The sequence below is a fragment of the Grus americana genome, chromosome 5, assembly GCF_028858705.1.
Source record: "Grus americana isolate bGruAme1 chromosome 5, bGruAme1.mat, whole genome shotgun sequence".
Taxonomy (NCBI): domain Eukaryota; kingdom Metazoa; phylum Chordata; class Aves; order Gruiformes; family Gruidae; genus Grus; species Grus americana.
This window is the reverse complement of record NC_072856.1, coordinates 30,717,135-30,742,005: the sequence shown is the minus strand read 5'-3', so window position 1 is coordinate 30,742,005 and position 24,871 is coordinate 30,717,135. Positions and strand designations below refer to the sequence as shown.

Below are 24,871 nucleotides of genomic sequence, written 5' to 3'. Positions count from 1 at the left end.
GTGTGGGAAAATTGGCAACCTCAACAGAGCAACAGGTCACATCATAAACACAAATACACATATACACACCTAACAGTCTGTAAACTGCTCGTATATAGCATTATGAACTGAAAAAGTGTATAAGCATAGGACTCTTACTGTAAAGGCCACCACACCACCTTTGCAATAATCATTACTTCATAAAGACATCTGGTCTTGTAGTTAGTCTTGTAAAAATATATGTAAAACTTGAAATAAAAAGTCAAGTTAGGCACAAATCCTCGAGCTCATTAACAAGGTTGCTGCTCATTTTCCCCAGCATTATAAAAATCAAGAATTTAATGAATAAAAAATATTTTTCCATTCACAGTAGTACTGAGCAAACTTTTCCATTTGTGATCTATACGGATATACCTATCTTCTGTATTACAAAATCCCTATTATAGAGATTATTACAGTTTACTGTATACTGTATTAATGTATAATGTATAACTGTATTATATATAACATGTATTATACAGTATATTGTATACATATAATACAATAAAAGTACATAATACATGTTGTTATACATTTACTGTTCAATACAGCTCTGTAGCAGTGCAGGTGCAGCTTCAGATCTTACCACCTGATGGTTGGGCTGTATGGAATTCCAGCATCACAAAACTATAGGTTGTACCTTGTCATTTTTTTAAGTCAAAGAACTTGTACTTCAGGAGCTCTGACAGTTTTTCATTTCTACTATGTAAGTTCTGAGCTCAGATGATTTCAGCGTCCAGGTTTTATAAATCAGAGCTGAGGTCAGCACCACCAGCCACGTTCTCATTGGGGAGAGGAAGAAAGCCAAGGTCCCGTAAGTTCGCTGTAGGAAATAGCAGGAATAGACCTGCCAGGCCAGGAGGAGCGCCATTGCCAGGTGAACAACCACAGCCACGAGGCGTCGGACGTGACGGATGTGAGAACAGAAGCTGTGACCCTGGCATCGCAGCAACAGGCACCAGCACAGATAGGCCATTAATGGCAGGTTGAAAAACAACATCTGAAAAGAAGAGCAGAGCAAAGTAAGGCTATGAGCAAGCCAAGTGTTCTGGGTAACATACACGAGGGCATAGAAAGCTAAGAGGACATAAAACCGTCCCATTCTAAGGGCTGAGTACAATTCCCAGAGCTGGAATCTCAGGATGCACTTCCACGACACTGCAGCTGATAGAGCTGTGGCTGCCTGTGCCTCAGTCCCAGCCCAAGCATTCCTGCCCACTCCCTTGCAGTGGGAGGCACTGACATGCATCTGACCTTTCCTGGAGCTGGTTCAGGGAGCTAGACTTGGCAAAATACAGGCACAGTAAAAAAGGAAGGTCCTTATATCAGTTTAGCTTTCTGACCCAACCCACTCTGGTGTCAGACAAGTGTTAGCACTGGCATAAGGGAGGGACCATGAAGGACACAATGCTAGCTTGGTCTGGCTTAAATGCCAAGGAACTACACCCTCTCTTTCAGACTAATGGCAGCTGGGAAAACCAGAGGGGGCAGGCAGGTCAGACTGCTGGGAAAACCGGACTCATGTGTGATGGGAGAGTGACACCTGCTGATCTGAAGTGTTATTCAGTGTGCAAGGGCTGCCCTGGCCATTCAGTTCCTTTTGCTTCATCACTGCAACCTGTGCATGAGCCGAGGACCAAAAAAAAAATTTAGAGTGGTAAATCTGTAGAGATGGCCTCTAATCTAGACATCCACAGAGTCCAAAGCAACACCAAATGAGGGAAAGAGAAGCTTGAGAAAATAATGCACAATTTCCTTCCTTTCTGCCCTTGAAATCTGCAGAAAGGTAAGAAAGAGCTCTTGTAGTCAGGCATGTCCACTAATCTTCTCTATCCTTTCATGACTCCTTTCTTTATAAAACTATTAAAAAACCAAACAAACAAAAGTCCTAGAAGAAAGCAGTTGTCAGCCTTAATTTTTATAAATACGTACCTGTAAAATCCCAACCACAAATGTCAGACTGCCCTGTAAGAAGGAACCACCAACGAACACCCCAAAGGAAAAACAGGCCCCCACCTGGCCATCTATCAGTTCACCTACAAACCATGGTCCTGGAAGAGAGGAAACCAAACATACAGCACCATCAGGAAATACAATATAGACATGGCCCTTTTTCATATGGCCCTTTGTACTCATGTGCACAAAGTGGTTAACCAGGGAAAATGACTTCTCCATTGCTTGTCTATAGCAATAAGACTAATGTTTTCATCTTTAGCAAACAGCAATCTGATGAACGTTCCTGATGTGAAAATATCATGGTACACCAATGAGTTGTGTCATGCAGTGAAAATACTTTTAAGCTGGTTTCATCTCTGTGACAATTTTCAACACCACATGTAACATTTTCCTCATGAGAGAAGTGAAAAGATAGATCCTTTCAAATGCTTGCATTTTCCCAGAATTACAGTAATACGTATGAAAGACATGGTCATAAACAATTCCAACTTGGCTCAGCTGAGAAGTCAAAATGGGCAGGCTGCACTATGTTATGCATACTACACCGACTGCCAAGAGAGTAGCTATTTTAGTAACATATTATCAGAGGAGAAATAAGCTAAAATTGTTACCATCAGAGCCAAGATATCTTAGTCACATGTCATGTGAAATGTACATTCCATATACTCATTATACACCAAGGTACAACATCTTACTCAAAGAATAAGTGAAAACCAAATTAAATTTAAAAATACTCACTTTGCTTTGAGAGTAATTTAGTAATTTAAGTGTTTAATTAATTCTAGGGCTTCTAAGTTAGGCTCTTACAAACAAAGCTTTAGTCTCTTGGGACATTAACTTTTCAAGTTCCACATAGATTATGTAACTTAGATAGATTTTCCCCATCCCATTCTCCAAGATGTTAGAAGCCTCATTTTTCATCAGGATCTGATGTAAATTTAAATTACTAACTTAAAAATACTAATTCATGTCTTCCAGTACTCTAGATTACTTACCCAGAATGGTGTATAAATTCAGAACCAGAATTGAGTAATAGAAGGTGTTTGTTTTACTGAAGATATGAAGGGAATACGAGGTCAGAGTAAGTAATCCTGGCTTTTCTAAACACAGACAACATTTAAGAAAAATACACTTGATTCAGGTGGCAACACACACACACACACATATATATATATAAAATACTGGTCCTCCTGAAACAAATCTGCACATTAGTTACTCATTCTATTAAATAAGAAATATAAAAGTAATATTTGGTATGTCTACAGAACAAACACAAGGGAATGCATTTCTACTATTACTGTGATAACTGAAAGTAAGGAACTGATAAACATAACAATCTATGTTAAAAGCAGCAGCAGAAGCTGCCATTCTAAATGAGTACACTTACTGTATGTAAATAAAACTGAACCACCATTCTGTACCCAGAAAATTAAGTTAGCTAGAATGAAAAACATGGAGAAAAATCATATTAAATTAAAAGTAAGAGATTCAAAACAGTAACTGTGCAAACCCAAAAAGGTGAGTCAGCATGGACTAGATTAACTGGATTTTCTTTGATTAAATCTACTTAGTGAGATCTGATAGCAACTCAGATAAAACGAAGGCTAGGCGTTAAAATGGCAGCATTCTGACAAGTGTGTGATGTTAGCAACAAAAAGCAATATTCATTTTCTGAAGCAGACAATTCAGAGATTGAGATCGAGAGAGCCTTCCTATACAAGTTAGCTTTTAGCTTTTCACCTTTTACGTGGCTGCCCTTCTCACAAAGCATTAACTCCCAGAAGGCAAGCCTGACCTTTGGAAATCAACGGCTCTAACAAATTTGTTCACTAATTTGTAAAACATTTGTCATGGTCTACAGGGACCTAGCTGATCAGAGTGCTAGCTCTTTTCCTTTTTAGCTGCTGAGTTCCATAAAGGCAACTGAAAAATCTATTCTTTTTCTATGTAAGCAGTTGCTGTAGTTACCACAGGATGCTACGTGATTATGAGTATAAAGGAAGGGACATACACAGACATGAATAGGAAGGGAGGTGGCTTCCAGAAAAATCTCATTAGTAAGGTGTGGTTCAAACAATTGTTTATAGGATAAACACCATGAGCTTAACAGTATTAATTTTCATTTACCAGATTTATCACAAACAAAATAGCAAGTTATGACAGAACTGGTCTTAATATCATTTTGAGAAAGACCCAAGCGTGTTCATGTTCTTTGCAAAGATTAACAAAAATTATTTTTGTAGAAGGAAATCTGCTTCTCTACACAGGTGACAGAGAATTCTGTGCCAGCTGTAGTGAAACAAGCACGCATACAGAACTAATTTAAAATAAAACATTCCTTTCCCTATGCATTGGATTCTTCAGTGAAAAAATTAAAATGAAACCTTTAGACTTCAATTAATTTAATTTTTTGTTTAAACAAAGATACCTGATCAAGCTTTAAAATTTACTTTATTTGATATATTGGAGGTTTTCTGGGTCCCCTTAAAAGCAAAACAGCAGCTTCTGAGAACCCAATCAAACCCCACAGTACTAGATGCAAAATGCACAGGTGATTAACAGCGCAATTACTTATACAGATAAATAGTGAAAAAAGTTTAGGGAAAATTGGATCCTCTAGAAACCACAAACATTGGTTCATACCTTTGAGCGCTGGCTTTTGGAGGTATCTGAAAACAACGAGCAAGGCAATCTGAATCAGCACAATCAGTCCAAAGAGCACACGAGCCTGAAAAGACAGTTTTAACTCTAAGCCAGCCCTGGAGTAGTAGCTGCCTTTGAGCATGCTGTATGGACATCGATAGAATGATACAAAGATTTCTAACTGAAACATGTATTCAAAGCTTGATGGTGTCATCCAACTGAAGAGTAAAAAAGAAACTTAAGAGTTTCTAAGTTACTGGACTTGCATCTTACTTACTCGAATTCAGTAGGATGCCTGAAAGTGATAGACCTGAATCTTTCAAAAACAGGGTTTGTAAAACACATCCATTGAAAAAGTGTAAATACACTTTCTAAGTAAAACATTTTCTGAGTGCTATACTGAATAGAACTGCCGTTCAAGACATTGTGGAGAATATCGGTTACTGATTAACAAAATTACTATAATAACTTTGAGCCAATTATGATACTATCTACAGTCATGTGGACTTTCCTATGTTGTTCTATAAGTGCACCTGAACTATTACGACATGCCTTCTTTGCATGTGCTGAGCTGTAACGCTTCCAGATATGACCTGGAGCTTACTGAAGTCAATGGGAATTTTGCCTTCCTCCTCCTCTCTTCCTAGCTACAACATCACCAGCTGATGTAAGACTTTTTTCAGCCTTCTTGCCAGTACATATTGCAACAGACCACAATGAAGTTTTCTTTGATTCAATGTTTCCTTTATCTGCTATCTCCAGTAGCTTCTTTTCCATGTCTTGCTTGCACAAAACGTGTGCACCTACACCCAAAAATGGTCAATCATGACTAAATCCATGAAGTCAACTGTTTGCACAAACCATTGCTGCACGTTCACATTTGAAGTGTGCAACTTGAGAAAGGAAACTTGAAATATTTGTGAAATTCCAATGAAGTCATATCTGCAAAAAGCAAAGTGCATTCAAGTCTACCAGGAATTAGAAAAATGCTTCCTGCAGTCTCTGGGAACACCAACAGAGAATGACAGCTGTTTTGGTGAAAGTACTTACTAGAACATAATAGTCAGTGAGAAGAATAAGAGATGGCCAAAAGCCAAATCTAAGAGAGAGGTTTTCTTCCATAGCAAATATATGACCCCGCGTGCTAATTCTTCCTGAAGCATCCTAGATTGATATAAAATAAGAGACCAATCAGATTCCAGTAGTGTACAAAATATCTAGTTAAAGTTGGTAATTATCACTGTAGCTTTTCTGGAAAGATGCAATTGACGCATGCATGTCTGGCATAGTGCTGTATTAAATACTTCTACCTACAAAGGATTACGTATTGTCAATTCTGTAGTTTCAAGTAAATTGGTGGTTGTAAGATCATAATCTGGAAGTGCTACATATGAAGGAGATCCTGTCAGAAGTTCAGCAACTTGTAGAAGACAGTGACTATTTATTGGCCACCACCACCATTTGTTTTCTGGAAACTCAATTCTAGATAATAGCCCATCTTAAAATATTTTGAAGCCTTGTTGTGCTTCTTTTCTGGCATATTTGCTAGAAACTGATATTGATAAACAGTAACAGTGCTACATTTATTCAACAGTTTGATATATCTGCATGTGTAACACTGACATCTTATCTTCCAGTATGTAATAAATGGTTTGTTTATAGTAAAGGATTCAGTACATTTAGTGTGATTACAGCTGAGACAATATTTGGACAGTGCCAGAAACAACATACAGCAATTGAGTATTCGTATTTTTTCCAGGTACCTAACTAAAGTTAATGCTTCATCCTCCATGCTTTCCCAAAACTATTCAGTTACTAGATGTAATAGTGATTTATGACTGGTGAGGAAAGGAAATTAATTTTTAAAAAATGCCATTCAGTTATCTGATAACAAGCATGTATTTGCAAGCAAACTATTGCTGTGCAGGCCTGTATAACCCTCTTCAAATGTTACTCAGTTTTGTGCATATGTTTTCATCATCGTTAAAAAAAACCCAACAAAACAAAAAATAAACCACTTACTTATAAAATGCAGCTTTCCGAACTAAAGCATCACAGAAATCGGTAACAAGCTAGGAGGCAGAACACTGGCAGTACAGAAAGGCCTTTAGAAAAAACAAGCAGTATCGCTCTTGTCCTGTGAGAAATAATGCCTATCTGGGTTCCACCAAGCAGGACAAAGCTGACTATCCCGTTACTATTGTGCAAATGTGCAGAATGTTAGAACAGTCTGATCGAGTTCTTCGAAGACCACTTGAAGGTACAAAAATAAAATACAGTACCAAGAACAGAAGCGTTCACTGAAAAATGTTTTTTTGCACCCAGTAATCTAATATCAGTTAAGCCTGATGTTCTGGGAAACAGAAACTGTATTTACTGTCAGCCTGTAAGAAGTCATGAAAGGAACTTCAAACAGATAATCAAAGATAGCATTCCAGTCTTCCAGATCCAGTTCCTTTGCCTTCTGAACTAACATGATGCTACTTCCTGTTTTCCTTGATCAAGCCCGATTATTTTTTTTCTAAGACAACCTTAAAAGCTAATTGTTGCCTGTCACTCAAAATAATTTATTTTTGAGCAATTACTTGCTCTTCTGTCATGTCTTATTATATTTCTCATGAAAGATAAGAATCCTTTCTTTTTTCCAGATGCTTTATGAATGTTTTAGTGCTCAGCAGTCAGCATTTTTTCATTTAATAAACCCTTTGTTTTTTGTAATCAGACAAATATGAATGGAAGTCTGCTATCATGTATTGTGTCCCTGGTTATGTGATGCAGAAGGGTGATGGAGCAGACACAACAACATAAAAATTCAATACAAAGAATGCCAACAAGTACCTTACCTGGACAGTCACATCTATGTGATGGAACCCTTCGCTGTAGTTTTGTGGGCTCCACTTCAATACATAGAGAGGGCCAGACACCTGACGCGCATTCCCCAAGTGAACTCCATCTATATAGACTTTGACGGAGATAATGACAGAAGGAGAGAAAGCCAGAATTCTAAGGAGTGAAAAAACAGCAAAATAAACAGATTTGTTACAGGACTTGCAGATTTATCATTACTTCCTGAAGAGAAGTCTCTAAAGATTACGCTACCTTGTACCCAAGAGTTCAAAAGAGTTAGAAATTAAAATGGCGAAATATCTGCAGGCTAACGGTAACATGGTAGCTCTTCTCTATAGTTAAAAAGAGAAGTTCTGTATGGTATGGTGCAAAAGAATAGGATAGAAATCTGGGCTGTGGAACAAAGGAAAAAGTGTCAGACATCCTCAGGTCCTGGCAGAAATAATCTTAGAACTCTTGCTGTCAAAACATTTGCTAACAAAGTGGGATGCATCCTCCTGCACACATACAGACACACAATCAAATACTTGTAGATGTCTTCATTAAAAATTACCAGTCTCTGTCTCTCTAAAGTCCTTTGCTGTTGGGTGTGGTGGTTTGGTTTTTGTTGGGGTTTTTGTTTGTTTGTTGGGGGTTTTTTTTGAGTCCAAATATAACCTCTCAGTCTTTGTAACTGAATTTATGAGAAGTGGAGTGGAATGCAAGACTGGCATTACAGATCTGAGATACCAACAAATGTAGTGTCCCTTGGCAGTGCTTATATTCAGTGAAACAGTGATACTAACACACACTCAATATATTGCACGTACAGTTTCTTTCATTTCTGGTAATACAAAAGGCATTTGAGAAGATGTTTCAGGTCAAATGAAGGAGTCTCATATAGTTATGATGAATGATTCTACCAGTTCATATGTTTAATACAATCATAAGAATGTTCAGATAAGGTTCTAAATATGAAACTGGAAAGCAGGTAGACTTAGTAGGACACTGGTTCCTAACTGAAATGTTATGACAAACTTCTTTTGATTGCAATTCTGTGTATGCAATATACCCATATTTTTCATGCATATTGGTCTAACAGCAAATATAAGATGTTGGAAAAGGCATAGGAATTTGAAATACAAATGGAAAAAAATAGAAAACGTAGAAATAGAAAGATGGAGAGATTTGAAACAAATATGAAAACTGGCAGACGCTTAAGATGTTTTAATATAATATATAAGGGATGTAAAACTGAAAATACAAGAGGCTAAGAAGTCTGAAGCAAATAGAGAAAATACTTAGAAAAACACATAGACAAAATCCTGAAATCAGCGAAGGCAATGTGAACATGTGAGATTAATAACACAGATTACATTTTAATATAACTACCAGCTTTGGTTACACAGAAAAGTTTAATTGACTTTAGGGGAAATAACTGCATAAATAAAACAAAACATTAATTACTACTATATAATCTCCTTTTATGACAGATACGATACAAAGTGAGCTCTCAGGAACAATCTTCCAGAGAAAAGTGAATTCTGAGAACAGTGGACTCATGCATTTAAAAAAAAGGTTTTGTGTATATACATATAACTATATAGATGTACATTATACCCAAGACCCCAACTATTAAAATATAGTTAAATATTGTGAAATCAAGCGATTACAGGGTACCTGATATGAGTGGAATAAAGAATTTTGACTAGTGGTTCATGAGCAGAACTGCTGTAAAGGAAGGACTTTGGATTGGTGATGAGGACTACAGGCCATTCTTCAAAGTTAAGATCTGCGAAGCTAAGGAGGTCATGATCAAATGCAAGGATCCGGTACCTACAATGAAAAGAAAAAAAAATTGTTGATACAAAATACTGCATGCACAGCTGATTCCCATGCTTCCCAAGTTCCTAAACAGAACTTGATTTAGTTTCCATTTATTCTCTTCTGTAGCTGATCCTCTATTAACCAACTCCGCTATATTAACTGTACAGCTGGTTACCTCTGATCACATTCATTTTATTATAAATCACTGAAGCACCACTCAAAATTCCAAATGTCAAGATCTACTGGATTTTGCACATGAATCAGATAGATGAACATTATGTTGAAGAATTCAAATATAATGTACATTACTACAGTGTCTGGGTGGGTACTCTGATTATGGACAAAGACCCCAGTGTGTTCTCTTCCTGTATGTATATAAGTATCTTTCTTAGGGTTACTGCAAAATGAAAGCTGATATAGTACTATACATTCCATGTATCATTGGACACTTTTTGATATGTTGCTAAGGTAACATTTTTCAGGTAGACTATTTTTGTCTCTCAAATTCTAACAGCTAGTGCAGAGCATGGGTATTTTGAAGTAGTGATGCTGAATTTTATTCCAATTTATTTGTCTACTTTGAATACTAAGCACATACTAAATGGACATTTAGATGTCCTCTTTTTAATTTCTAAATATCAAGAATGAATAAAAGAATTACTTAATTTATTAGCACACTGTTGGTATTGGGAAAAAAAATCCCAAACTTACAAAGAGACATTTTTCAAAAGCATTAATAGCAATAACCACTCAGGCAGATCAAATGCTTCTTTCAAATTCTCCATGGAGCATAAAAGCGAATCATAGTATAACCAGGTAGGCTCCATATAATAATTTGCTCACATAGGGTTTACTTACCTCCTGTTATCCATCCAGTCTCCCAGTTCGAGTTCCAGAGTGCCGCCACGGTGTTGACTGTGCAAGGCTGGCATCAGCCCACCCATTGTATGGAGATGTCCACATAAATAGGCTGTGGCAGAACTAATAAACATAAGAATTGTGATTATTTGGGAAAGAAATACCACTGCAGAAAACCTGAAAAGTGACAGACAAGTATGTGAAGAGAGGCAAGAAATGTACTGAAAACATACAGGAAAAAAAGAAAGATCTTACCTCATTAATGTTCGTATTCCTGGGGCTGGGGAGATGATTGTTGAAGTGGGAAAATGGCCAAACCAGATAGTATGATTGCTGTGCAGACTTTCTGTTGCCATCAAAGATAGCTCTTTCATTTGATTCTGAAATGGGCAGATGTTTGAAAGACAAACAACCAACCAACCAAACCTGTTTAACATTCAGGCTATTTGGAAATAATAGCAAAAAGAAAGCAGAAAGAAACTAATGAAGAACGCAATTAAAATTTTTTTTTTTTTCTTCAGAGAATACTATCAGTTGCTTCAGGGACCTGTGCATGAACAAACCATACTACTAGACATATCCCTAAAATCTGATGTTGGAAAAAAAGTGAAAACAAGACACTCAACACCTGCCTTGCAACCACACAAAAAGTGCACTATAAAGAAAGATTTTGGTAAACTATTTCTATCCTTTCTACTGCTTATTTTTATAGTCAAAGATGGCACGCTTGAGTTGATTTTACAAACATCGTTACTGTACAAATATCTACTATCTCTTGAGTTGCTAGATGTCCTTTTATAGGCATGACAGACCACAGAAACTGTGCACCATATGTTTCAGTCATTTAACTCGATGAGCTATGATGCTGAATCTTTAAAATATTATTCAGCCATTGTTGTTAAAGTTAAGCAAAAGTAACACTTTACACAGCAGGTAAAATTTCTCTACTTGTTTGATTTCCAATATTAAATCAACCACTTACTGTCCGGAGATACTCCCAATACTAATAAGACCTCAAAGTCTAACAGAGGAGGCAGAAAAACTAAAACCAGAAAAGAACACAAATCTACTCTTTCACCATTTTGCAGATCATCTTTTATGGTAACCCAGAGAACCACCAACATATTCTTTTCCCTCCTACCTAAAAAGAAACACTGAAAGGCATGAATAAAGGAAACAGAAATAAAGGTGTATTAAAAAAGAATGGATTCAGTATACCATTCTGCGTTCATGTAATGGGCTCATTAAGTGAAATTCTATTTTGCCTTTATGAATCTGGGCTTTAAGAAAATTTTTACCTAAGCCATTCAATCAAATCACTGATACAAGTCTAATTTATCTTTTAAATTCCTGGCAGAGGTTTAGTTCTTAAGTTACAGGTAAACAGCTTTACTTTCAGTTTTGTGCAAAAATCTGCCTATGGTGCTCTCTGGCCTCCTGCTGCTGGATAATTAACAAGCAAATGCTTGACTTTCTGCAGCCAAGGACAGGAGCTCTAGACTCAACTGCATTTCTTAGCTCCTTGAGAGTTTGCCTGCAAATCTACTGCACCCACTATGGATTACAGTAAACAATGAGAACAGTACTTGGCACTCCTACATCACCTTTTGTCTAAGTATCACCAAGCACTTTACGAACAATTAAATGTTGAGCCTCCTTTAGACAAGATTAGAGGGAGAACATTTTACTTTTCATTGAGGTCATTATCACAGGCAAAATATGACATCTCTTTACCAGAACACAGTAACTCTCTGCCAACTCTTTAGAAGAGTATCTCAAGAACAATCTCATAACAACAAACTACAAAGAAAAATCAAAGGGAAGCAAAATGTTATCTAAGATGATATGCGATTTAAACATTGGGATTAATGTTGTTCTTTGAAAACAATATACCATATAATTTTTTATGGCCTCAGAAGATCAGACCTCACTTTCACAAATGACACATTTCTTTATAGCATCATCTTTCACATTATTCCATTGATAAGTGCAACTCTCTCATCTGTAATATGAATTTAAAAAAAGCATCTAACAAAGCAAAAAGGAGGGAAATTAGCTTAGCTTTTGTTTTTTAACTTTAGAGCATATAAAGAAATTACCACTCAAGTCTAGCTAAATGCTAAGAAACTACTGACAGTGTCCTTAAAATGACTAATTTGTTATTTTTGTACTAGATTATTTCTTAAGAGAGAAAACACAGATAGTCTATATGTTGACACATTCATATTCTAAATAAATGTCCCACATGCATAATAACTTAAAAATGTAAAGACTCTTTTAGATGAACACAAATCTTTCAGACAATTCTTCTTTATAAAGACAAACAAAACCCCCAAACAAACCACTGTAGAAGTAAAACAGACAGTAAAATGGAATGCCAAGACTTATAAAATACCATGTTTAAAATCCCGAAGAAATTATAGGGTCTCTTAGGACCTGGGCTAAGTGTGGCATCCACACAGATGAAGGAATAGTTCCCAAAAGAGGTGGTGTGGATGTAATGGAAAGAGCCATCCTTACGCCAGGCAGAGTACTTCCTGCCAAAATAAAATGGAAATATTGCTATCAGGAAAGCTTGCAGCAATGGCGAAAATGACCTGCATAGTATAAATGCAAGATTTCTTGCATTAGATCCAGCTCCATCTTCTTACTGCAGTAAAGCCTCTTCTTAAATGGCATTGAAAAGTCTGTACTTCAAAGGAGATGCATTACATGGGTCATGCGTTAAGACAAGCAGCAGGTTAGCACACAAACATTTAAAACAAATGTTAGCATAAATACCCTTTCCCTCAGCAACATGGTACTTTAAGGATAAAGGACAAACCAGCAGCATAAACTATGCAAAACAAATAGGCAAGATGACAGGATGGCAGGATCTTACAGCATTCTTAATTAAAGGAAATATGCAAAGGAAAAAAATGTTTTGTCTTGTGTTTGTATCTGAATTAATTTTTCAAAAAGAATTTTTCCTTGCTTACCTAGAAATTCCAGGGACATCAAGTTTTGTAAGAGATCTCTTAAGTTACTCTGATGTAAAATGATCAGCTGCTGGCTAATGGATATGATTTTGAAGCAAAGAAATACTGAACCTTTTCAGTTATTTTTCCAAAATATCCAAAACAGAGACACTACACTGCACCAAATCTTATAAATAGCAAGGAAGGCAGCATTTCCTCTTGCTTATTACTTTTTTGTTTCTTGACATAGCAAATCTTACTAGTTTTCCTGTCACCTGTGGAATGTCATCAGAATTCTTCATTCAAAGATTAAAAGGAGAGAGCAAAAAGGGTTGCTGCTCTTTTGCACGTTACCTGATGTCAATTGAGCTCTTGAATCTTAATCTTAAAATACTCTGAGAGAAGTGTAAACAGGGAAGGACTTAAAAGACATGTAAACTAATTCCACCTTTTTCCCCCCCGTGGTTTTATGCTAATATTGGCTAAGATAAATACATGTAATAATGAATATATATGTTGCTTTCTCTCCCTCCATTGACAACAGATATTTTCAGTTTTTCTAACTTCTAAAATTGAAGTGCTTTTGATATATTATGCTAGATGGGAATTGCACATATTGTCCACTGGCAGATAACATTCCAACTAATGGTACCTACTAAATTGCTCAATTAAGAATTAAATTCTGTAACTAAAATGATTGTGAGTAAATCTGAGATTAACTAAAACTAATAGGGTTTAATTGGGGGGATTGTTTGTTTTCGGTTTTTGGGTTGGGGGTTTTTTTTTTGTGTGTGTGTGTGTGTTTGGGTTTTGTTTGGGGTTTTGGTTTGTTTGGTTAGGTTTTTTTAGACTTCCTGCATGATATGTGGAAGCTAAAACGTCCCTGACTGCAGATGATGAATATACTTTCAACACAGCCATCCAGAAAGCAGTTCACATATTCATATATTCCTTCACCAATCAGAATAAACAATAAAATTGCCAGAAAGGTTGATCTGAACAGAATAAAAGCCAATATATTAAAAACAAGTTTCAGGTATAAATCAATACTTCCAATGCCACAAAGACCCTTTCACAATGTTTATTTTTTGAAGTTAATGTTACCTTTATGAACTTCCATAAGAAAACTGGAAGTTGAGTATCATAATCCTAAGATTTCTGCCTTTACTTTCACTTAGAGTATGTGTGACAGCTGAATCATCCTCTGCTCATACTGTGGACATAAAATAGTAACCCATGTTTTTGTGTAAAATATTATCGTATTTCAATACAACTGCTGCCTTCTTTAATTTTAATACATAACCAACACCGGAATGTGGTGTTGAATAACTGTTTTCCCTAGCCTCTATTTTTATACCTGCAAGCTACAGTGCTCTAAGGTGTACAGCAAAGAATGAATTATTTGTTCAGGAATCACATAAAGGCAAGCAGACGGTGCCTTAGTGTTGCTCAGACAAAAAAAACCCCAAAAAACATTGTCCTTTTGACTGTAGGGGAGAAGAAAATATTCTTAATCTTTATATTTTATTAATGCATCAGATTAAAGGCAGAACTATCTTTACAGAGACAATTTTACTAGTGACAATAGCTTTTGAGGACTCTTAGTGCCTTTCTTCAGTCTTAGAAGGTATGATAAATCTCATGAAAGTTTTTTCATTTTGGTATGATAACAGACTATAATGAAGCAAAAATCATTATGAGAACAGATTTGTTTAGCAAGAGACTGTTAATTAATAAGCAAAGACTTTCACCTGATTCAGAATTTCACTCAGAAATTCTTAGGTTGGCTAAATTGCTTTGAAATTTCACCCTAATCCTTTCCAATCCCTTTTGCTATCAATGCATCTTCAGCGTGGTAAGTGATCCACACATCTTTCCAAACAGTAAACTTGTCCAGGCCAAACAACAATTAAGGGATGATCTGGCAAATTCATTAGTGCTACAGGTTCCCATGTGTGTCACTAGGACTTCTGATAGCAGCCTTAAACCAGAGTGGAAGACTATGATACTAGATTGTCATGTAGCCACAACTGTGGCAAAAGATACAGGGATGTGCACTGCACTAGTGCATCCAAAAGCATTGTTAGCACCATACATTCATCTCGTCATGGTAAATCTACATGTGAATTCCATGTTCTCTTGCAAATGCAGCTGCGGTAGCATCCTTTCCCACAGAATTTATGGGAAAACGTATCTGCTCCCGCTGGGCCACAGGGAACTGGAGCAAACTGAACTATCAGATGTTTAATCTGTGTTCTTTTTGCAAAGTGGATGGCTTAAGAGTCCGAGTTAAAAAAGAATTTAGATTTTCAAGTCTTCCTCCAGATCTAGAGTCAAAGCTGAAAGCACCACCAAAATTATGAGACAAGATTTTGTGTTCAGATGTGAAGGGCAGGAGAAACTGAAAAGTTAAACATGAGTTGCAGCCGAGGCTACCTTTATGAGCAAAAAAGCCAGCTGAAGAGAGGAAAGCTTCCTCACCTATCTTCACATTTAAATCTCAAGTGTGTTCCTCAAGAACATGTGTCCACCCATCATCATCATCTGCCTTCTTGCTTCTCCTCTTTCAGTTTTCTGAAATGACTCAGGTGTGAAGAAATGTCTCAGATAAAATTCAGACCCATATGACATGAAACGCCCTTTTGGGCATGCAGAAAGAACATTAAAAAGTGAACTTTTCTCTTGCTTTCTTTTTCTTTTTTCATCTATTTTAAGGAGGAAAAGCATTCTTTGGGAACACTGGTTTTACAGAAATATATCACACAACTGTTCTGAGGAAACTGAACGCATAATGCACAGAACATTTCCTAGACACAGGCAGATTTACAATATATTCAATTACAAAACACAGAGGGATAAGAGATAAAAAGTCTGTGCAAAGAATTCTCTATTTTCTCAATCTATTCTGCTCTACTAACTGGCAATGGGAAAGACAGAGGGAATAGCAAATATGATCCTGGACAATAAGAAAGTCAGTGAAAAAGCATATATGTGATAACTGAAAACAGAATACTGTTTAGTGACTTTGACCTTGAATATAACGGCATCTGTATGGTAAATAAAAGTACCTGTAATAATTCCGAACACTATCCAGGTGTGGAATGTTGAACGAATCTGTAAGGGAGAGAAAAAGAAAATTAAGAAACTTTCAGATCAAATTGATCATTGACCTCTGTATTTTATTTCCTAATGTTGAGATAAAGTGGTCTCAGCAGGCACTAAAGAGCTATTTTTTAAAAAATGCATAACTGACAAGCAGACTGTCTAACTGCAGAGAAGACGTTATATACTTGATGCAGTTAACCTAAAAGTGGGCATAGTTTTCATTTAAGTTTCAATTCAAAGATAAAGTTCTTGTGGGAATGTAAATTGTCATCTAGTCACTAGAAGCCATAAAGCTTTTCAGAAGCTTTTTGGATTTGGTGCATTCTCTGTAAGTAAACCTAACTCATCCAAGGAAAATGAAGTAGCAATAGCATCAGAGAATTAGCATGTGTAAAACAGACAGCAGCTTGGGGAGGTTTGTACTGCAACTGGAGTCCACCTCTCCATTAAGGCTGGTGACAGAAGCCTGATAGGAAAATGGGAGTAAAATATCATATATGGGCTGTATATGGCAAAGCATGCACTTTTTTTCCCCTAGTGCTAGGTTTTCTAGTTTTGCCCTTCCTGTTAACAGCTGGCTTATATAGCCTACAAGGTTCTTAGCTTGTATTTGAATGCTTAGCATGTAGTGACAACTATGATGTGTACAAACTTCCATGAGTCCTTTCTATTCAAAAGAAACCAAATTTCTTTTAATTGCTGAACGTGTGTCAGTTTTTAACTTAAACCTGTGGCAGGAGGTCTATGAAAAATAAATTGAAACTAATTCTTCAGCAGGGTAAGGTTACAGTTTGCCCTTCCATTAAAAGATGCGGTATATAAACTAATGACCTGGAAACTAACATCTGAAGCTACGTTCTACCACCTCCAAAGCAAAAGCAATAAATGAAGACTCTTACTTCCCTGGTACTAAAACTCTGGTAAGTGCCTGTAAACAAAGTGTTTACACTCAGTGTCCACCCTCAGTAGAGCAGACACATGGATGGCAAGCCCTTCTATTGACTCATAACCACCACTAACATGCTAGTAAGTACTAATACTTTACCTCTATATTCTAACTTGCCTAAATCAGCTCTGTAATCACAGGAAAGAAAGAGATGTTTCATTTCCTTCTTACCATGATTCCCTTTGATGTCTATCCACTTGGTTTTTTCCATGACCCTTGATCTCTTCAGGATTGACTGGTAAGTTTTCCATTCTACTTCTACCTGCTCAGATCCCAGTTTATCTTTTGTCTTAGCATCTGTCAGGTCACCTGAAAGTGTACAAAGGTGAGATATAACTAGAGGCCTACACAGCTTACACAAACACTGTAATTAGGCAAGCACACAATCCAAGTCTCCTAGTGTAAGTGGCTGCAGGCCTCCTGTGAACAATCTGGATGTTCCTATCACCTGGTCCAAGGGGTTACTATAAGAGTAAATGCCTTCTAATGCAGATGTGGCAGCCTGTTCAAACATCAACTACATCACTGCAGCAGTTTTACTAATACCATGCCAAAGAAAATTGTTACACATTCATTATACCTGAAGATTCTAGTCATAGAAGCTTTGTTTAATGTCATACCTTCTGTAACCCCTCAAGCTCAAATTAAAGTTCAAGCCATTCCCATTTCTGTTCATATAATAATGCCTCAATGCATTGCTAGTTAAAAGATGAATGGTAACTATTTCTGAACTCTTAACTTAAAAAGCAAGCAGCAGATAAGTAACTCTCTGTAGAAACAAAAGTCCAGGTGTAGCATTAAGATTCTAAAGCCTTGCATATAGTAATGGCTCAAAGTCTTTTTGATTTGCTTGCCAAAACTTAATCCATTTCAATAGCAATAGCAAGCTATCAAATGAAATGGCAAGGCTTATTTCACCTGTCTTGGTATGATATGTTCAAACAGAAACCAGCAATGAAATCTTACATTAGTTCACAGGTGAATTTCATACAAGTGAGCAGGGATTGTTCTGAGAGAGGAACTGGCTCTTAATGTCCAATATCAGAGACATTGCTCACTTCTGTAACTTCAAATACGAAGATTGATGTAGAATCACTACCAGGAGGACAAGAAGAAAGGTAGCAGCTAGCAAGGACTAAGGTGTAGTGACAAACATTGGGAAGATAATAGCTATATTGCATAATTATGTCTTTGTTACGTATAATACACGCTAAACACCAGACTCAAGACATTGAACAAAAACTAATTCTCTTGAGTTGAGAAGTTATTCTTTTCTGCTTCTAGCATTCTAACTTCAGCTGCAATTCCATTTTCATTGCTTAAGATACTTTAAGGCTTTAAAGTTCTCTCTTGAGATCCTAGAATTTTGCTTATTCGCTCTTCCTTTGACAGCGCATTCAAGAGGAAATTCACACTTGAATTGCTTACCTGTTGCTAGAACAAGTGCTGGCTGAATTATATCAATTGTTTGAGAACAGAATTTTTCAAAGTCAGGAGCTCGTTTGGGATCCCGAAATCTACTGATATGAATATCTGATACCTGCAAAAGAGAAAAAATTAAACACTTGTCCCAAGCAAAGGGTTATTGCTGCCCAGATTGTTCTGCAAAGCCAAGTATGTAAGAATGCAGCATAAGAGCAGTCATAGTGATTCACATCAGTGTAAGGGATACAGGGAGAAACAGAAGTGGATAACTAGGAGAGAACAAAAGCAGAGCAAGCATATTATATTGCATCTTTAACCCCTAAAATCACATTTACATCAAGACAATTTCCTTAAATCTAAGGGCACAGAATAATATGGGGAAATACTTAGCTATCGACAGTAAGATTTGATGGCTCTAAGTGGCCTGTTGACTTTCAAATTCTTGTGAGCTTCTGGTGCAACACAGTGATCTTGCTGCAAAAGAAAATACTAAGTAGTTCTGCAAAGCAAGAATAGGTTAAAGTTGCCTAGGACCTGAAGCATACCGATAACTAATTTCGTACCTGGTGTGACATTTCCAGTCGCTGGGTGGAAAGATTTCTAACATTCTACCCATGCATTTTACTGGACCTAATGAGTGTGTTTAGAACCCTTCATGAAGGCAAAGATTGTCCAAGAAATTATGATACCACTTGTACATCACTGTAAAAGATGCTGTTCATTTCTGAACCAGTCAAAGCCCTCACAGCAAAAGAGCCATATAGGGCGGGATGGGGAGAATAAGAAAAGTAAGATTTATTTATTTATTTTTTAATGTTGTGGCTTTTCAGGTCTGTCCAAAATAAATCTCGAGTGAATGCTCTCAATTCCACTTTCCATTGCACTTCTGTCAATCAATTAATAAATCGTCCTTCTCAGTTTAGACAAATGGTGTTTGACATTCAAAAAACAGCGAGCACACACACGGTCATCTGACAATATCACTAACTGAGAAAGAAAAACATTAACTTCTACATTCAATTTAATAAATCTAGCTCTTGTAAAGTTTTTTCCTTTTTGAAAAATCCCAATAAAATACCTTGGAGACAAAATGCCTTAGCTTCTACTTACTCAGTCATTTGAATATGTAGAAAACATTGCCTGAATACAGTTTTTTAATTCTGCTTAGGAAAATTCCCCATTTGCTTACATAGAACTTTTGCCTAGATCAGAATTGGATGCTAAAAAGGTAAACACTTTTAGACATACCCTTGACTTCTTTTTTATTCATACATTCATGCTAGTGTGAATCAAAAGAGCACAGTAAAACTACCTTAATACATCAAAACTGATTTAATAATTGACAATCATCTTATTTTGTTTCTCCTCAGCTTGTGGATTTGCAATCTATCTCTCTCAGCAATCAAACAGAGAAAACAAAAACTTCTGTTGTTGCTGTCTCCAGATTCTTGAGCAAAAAGTCTTAGAAGAAACCTTACTCCTGTTCTACCAATTACTATGGAGAATGTAAATTTCCAACATTTTAGCAGACAGTGGTCGGGAAGTCAGATTTTCTACAAAGATCTTCCCACTTTTTCTCCCTACTATGATATGAGCTTAAGATTTGCAAAAGGCTTTTCTTCTAAGTTCTAAGAGTGACAGTGTCCCAGGACTTCTGAGAGTTGGGACTAAGCTTCTGTCATCACTAAAAGCCATGAAATATGAAGATCTTGGAAGCAGAGCTTCTCCCTTTTTTTCTTTTCTAAATTAACTTCAACAGTGTCCCAATAAAAGGGACAAGGGGAAAAGCTTGCAAGGCTCTTATTTAATTTCCCAAAATGTAGGTAAAAAGCCCACTTGCTGCATTTCTCTTTCCCCTCCCTCTGATGTGGAAAGTTGGCCTCTCTCATTGCATCATAGGCAGTAACTTTTGTCAAAATGGGTTGAAAGAACCTTAGGGGTGAGGAGAAATCGTCATTCACATTCCTTATCTAGAAAAGATGTGCCTCAGGAAAGGCAGGCATTAACAAGGGAGAATTACAAGGCCTACAGCAACAGTAGAATGCATCCAGCTGACAGAAACAGGAGAAAAATCAACTGTAAGCTTGTTAAATATTGATCTAGAGTGCCTACTAGGCACTGGGTATGAAAGGAAGTTCTGCTACAAGAAAGGTGAAAGAGCCATTAATATAAGATTATAGCACACATATTGCAATTTAGTTCAGTTTAAGAAGTGACAGTCCTGTGGATGGGAGGAAAACCAAGGCAGGAACTGCTGGAGGACAAACTGATCATCTTGAGCTCTATCCAGTGACCGAGGCTAGACCTACGAAGTCACCAGGGAGCCTGAAGCCTGTTTCCCACAACATCATCGGCACAACGCTGGATTTAGTGCTTGATCAATTTCCAAGTTAGGTCAATGATAAAGCAGCTGTTAAAGGGCACGTCTGAAAGAGAACATAACCACTGAAAGAAAAGCCAAGTCTCAAATTAGCTGTGCCATGACCTATCCTTGGGAGAACTCCACCTGTAACACAACCAGAGAGAACATGGAAGAGAAGTATGGAGCTGCACATGCTGTTTGTCAGCATAGCTCCGGAGCTGCTATAGGCTGCTGTCGTTGACTCTCTTCAAGATAGCAGCTCTAGATAGGGGTTTTATTTACACTAATTCAAGCATATCTCTCATCTTGAAATCTGTTCTGCAGTAAAGATAAGCCTCAAGTCACTTAAGGAAATTTTTTACTGGAAAAACTGACTTTGAAAATACATAACAATTGGAGAGAACAAAAGGACTAATAATACGCAGGCTTACGCACTAAGAGCACTGCCTGCAGCTAATACATTTAGGCAAAGCATCCTTGAGTTTGAGAATAAAAGCAAAATAGTAAAAGCAGCCTATTTGTTAGAAGGAACTGCACAGCAACCCCTATGACATCTCAGCTGTTGGTTACCAGCAAATACATAAACAGCTTGCAGTTAGTTATACACAGAGTGCTTCAGGAATGCGCAGGGCCACGGAAGCACCCAGACGTGACAGTTTACTTCCAAGACTATGCCAGGTTAATTTGGATTTTATGTTCAACCTGGAAACAAAGCTGTGTACGTTTAACCTAACACACATCACTCTTATACTGGCCCAGTACTTTCTATCGCTAAAAATCTCTTAACTATTTTCTCAGCCACACAACTTTTTTGAGTTTTGGAAAGGGACAGGCAGAGCCTGCATTTCTCACTGAGTATTAGATAATACCGTCTTAGGTACTGATGCAATATATAGGATAGTGTAATAATTAGGTGAGTTTTAATTACCCGCTTCTACCACGCACAACTGATCTTTTGGGTAGTCTAGCAAACTGGCCAAACACCTGTAACTTAGGCTTGGCTGCGAGCCTCCGGACAGCAAAGGGGGATCTTCGCCGGGAGAACGTGACAGCTTCTCACCGAGTGCGGGAGCACCCCAGCCGGGAGCCCCCCGCTCGCCCCCGGCTGGAGGCAGCGTCGTGCCCCGCCTCCCCACCCAGCTCGGGGGGCTCGCACAGCCAACTCCGCCGCTGCGGAGCCCCGAAAAGCGGGGGGGGGGTGGCCGTACCTCAGCGCGGCGCCAACGGCCGCCTCTCGCGCCGGGCCGTTGCTCGGCCACGCCCTCCTCCCCGGCCCCACTCACCTGCACTACCCACAGCAGGTTGGCGGCCTCCGCCCCGGGGACAGGCTGAGGGGCCTGCCGCCGGCGGCGCTGACCCGCCGTCAGCAGCGTGGTCCTCGAAGGCGCGTACCAATCCAGCAGCAGCGCCAAGGCGGCAGCCGTCAGCAGCCCCACGGCCAGCTTCAGCATCCTGCGCCGCGCTGCTACCATGCGCCCGCCCCGAGCGGCCCCTTTGGCCCGCCGCCGGGCAGCGCCGCTGGCTTCAGCACTTCCGTGTCGCGGCCCACCTCCTCGGCTTGTCGGGCCGCCCCTGCCGCTCCTCTGTGGTTGGCTCGGAGGATCGATGCCAGCGCGGGGAGGAGGTGGGCGCTCCCCTGCCTTAGGTTGCGGGATGTGCGTGAAGCTTCTCGGTCGCCCTTGTCTTGCCCGGGCAGCTGCGAGCAGCTCTAGGCCGCCCCGCGGCCGGCCTGGGTTCTGAGGGTGCCCGCTGCCCCTCTAGCTGCAGGGGTGCCTGGTAGTGCCTGGGCGAAAACAAAACAGGCTGAAACCTTACCTGAAACGTGCGGTCTGCATTCGTCCTTAAGCCATTTTCGTGATTTGGGGGGGAAGTATGTACTGTAAGGAGGCCTTGGGCAATTTCTTATGTCAAGAACAGTCGGGACAAAACCCAGACACATGAAGAGATCAGTGTCTCATCCTGCTTTCTTCCAAGTACTGAATAAAAAAATTCTTCCCTCCCCCCATTAGTATTTATAACTCTACCTTCTCGTAACCCTAGGCAATTGACTTTTCTGCTCCTAACATACTTAAAACATCTTTTTTTTGCTCTTTTGAATGTATTTTATTTTAATATACATTATTTTAAACCTTACTGTAGCAACCATACAGTTTCATAACTGGTAAGTTATTCTTTGCTATCAACTCCCTGTTTTCCTAATTGCCACCCACATTTACTGTTAAGGTTTTTTTCTTACAATCTTAAGCATGACTTCAGCTGAAAAAGCTTCTGTCACTTTACATCACTGTTTTCTTTCATATTTAATATACTATTCTCATGTTTTCAGACAGTTAAAAGCTTCTAATTCAGTATTGCTTAATTTTCATTATCTTTTCTCTGTTACACTTTATTAATATATTACACCCTTTTTCAGATGTTCTTGATAATTAAGCTGCTTTTTTGTGGGACTTTATGTATGTTTGGTTTTTTCCATCTTCCATCTTGCTTGTCTGCTTCCTACTTCCCCCCAAAGAACACCCCAAACAACTGCTTTTAAATCAACAGTTAGCAATCAGTAATCCTGGTAATCTTGGGGAGTAATCTGGAAAACAATGGTTTGCTCAATTTCTTCCTGGAGCTCTACCATTTTATTTTAGCTCTAGCAGGACTGCTAAGCTTTAGCATTTTGTCTGTCAAAATTTATCTGAATTCCTGTTTTGTTCTTATTTCCTCTATTACTTTAGTATCCATGGAGATCTTGGTGTTTTGTGCCAGTTCTGCCTGGGTAGTGGTGCCAACTTGGGTTTTTTCAGAGGTTTGCTGCCACTCGTTTTGCTGTCTTCCAGCATATGTGGGTTCTATATATTTTTTTTGCTATTATTTTGTTTAATAAGTCTATATTCTTGTTCAACTAAAGCAGCTGGTTTACATTAGCATAGATTCTTCTAAAAGTCCCACAGTAAAGCAAAACCATACTGAGAGTTCAGCTAAAAGATATGGCCACGCAAGACGCTTGTCTCACAGCAGAGGGGACTGCAGGCAGCCCTCCCCCTGCTTCAGTGCGTTTGTTCCTGTCTTGGAATCAGCCTTGCTTCTCTTGCTCAACTACCTCAGAAGCTGGATTATACAATCGCTACTCTTTATGATAAAGCATGAGGACGACTCCAGTAATTGTAGTCTAAACTCAGCTGTTGTGCAAACACTGCTGGTTAGTGGTCAACCATGCTATTGAAAAGGGTTGAGTACAGATCTGTAACGCGTACCAACAAAACTAGATGAAGCTTTGAATTGATTAAGTGGCTCAATGGCAAAATTCACTTTGTCTTTCTTTACGTCTCATGCTTAAACCTGTCTCACTGACAGTATCTACATGGTAATTTTAAGTGACAGATTTCAGTAAAGTAATTTACTACAGAAGAGCTACAGTCAGGTGTTCTGAAGACATCAGAACTTTGAGAGTACCTGTGGCCAGGTATAGTGAGAAAAATCTATTGAATATATCTGAAAAGGTCATCTGTAAACTTTATCCCATCCATATAGATAACTGAGGAAGATGGAAAAGCTGTTTGGAGGCTTGAAGCAGTAAGACTACAATGGAAGGAGGCAGTCTTCTTCAAAACAGAGATATTAGGCATTTGATACGTGGTTAGCATGTATGCCTGCCAGGTCCAAAGCTACAGCTATTTGTGTATTTCCCCAGCCCTAGAAAGATACAAACAGGGAATTGTGCAACTGCACTGGTTAGCAACAATCTGGAAAACTTCCAGCAGCGCTTAGGCCAGATCTGTCACACATCAGCCAAGATCCTAAATGCCTCAATCTTCTGCCAGAGCAGCAAACAGAGTACACAGAACAGTTACAATATGCAGTAGCAAGGATGTGTGGAGGAAAAATTTTGACCTTGGAGACAGGCATGTGCCTCAAGCTGCCTCCTACGCTTGTACGAAGTTCATAAAATTTTGCCATCAC

The 24,871-nt window shown here is 38.3% G+C and overlaps 2 protein-coding genes across 8 annotated transcripts in view; one reads left to right on the top strand and one right to left on the bottom strand.

Moving 5' to 3' along the window:
• Positions 1-10,805, top strand: part of PTGR2 (prostaglandin reductase 2) — a 35,954-nt gene extending 25,149 nt beyond the window's left edge. For 2 of the 3 annotated variants that reach the window (XR_008577236.1, XM_054826177.1), the window contains one exon: positions 10,650-10,805. The gene's annotated coding sequence lies outside the window, so the exon portion shown is untranslated. Of the gene's footprint in view, positions 1-2,952; positions 3,033-10,649 lie in introns of those variants that run through there. The other variant, XM_054826178.1, reaches the window with a different exon arrangement.
• TMEM62 (transmembrane protein 62) lies at positions 407-23,253 on the bottom strand. Of its 5 annotated transcripts, XM_054826169.1 has the most exons (14): positions 22,207-23,253; positions 18,565-18,676; positions 17,308-17,445; positions 16,154-16,199; positions 12,524-12,665; positions 10,384-10,508; positions 10,129-10,251; positions 9,124-9,279; positions 7,461-7,620; positions 5,668-5,781; positions 4,618-4,702; positions 2,970-3,074; positions 1,951-2,069; positions 407-1,018 (listed from the first exon to the last, which is right to left on the bottom strand). In XM_054826169.1, the coding sequence occupies exons 1-14, from the start codon at positions 22,393-22,395 to the stop codon at positions 692-694; spliced, it is 1,941 nt and encodes a 646-aa protein (XP_054682144.1). In that variant the 5' UTR covers positions 22,396-23,253; the 3' UTR covers positions 407-691. The 5 variants fall into 5 exon arrangements, with proteins under 5 accessions (XP_054682144.1, XP_054682147.1, XP_054682148.1 ...); XM_054826172.1 differs by lacking the exons at positions 12,524-12,665; positions 18,565-18,676; positions 22,207-23,253 and having other exon boundaries at positions 17,308-17,398; XM_054826173.1 differs by lacking the exons at positions 16,154-16,199; positions 18,565-18,676; positions 22,207-23,253 and having other exon boundaries at positions 17,308-17,387.
• Positions 23,254-24,871: the final 1,618 nt, after the last annotated feature.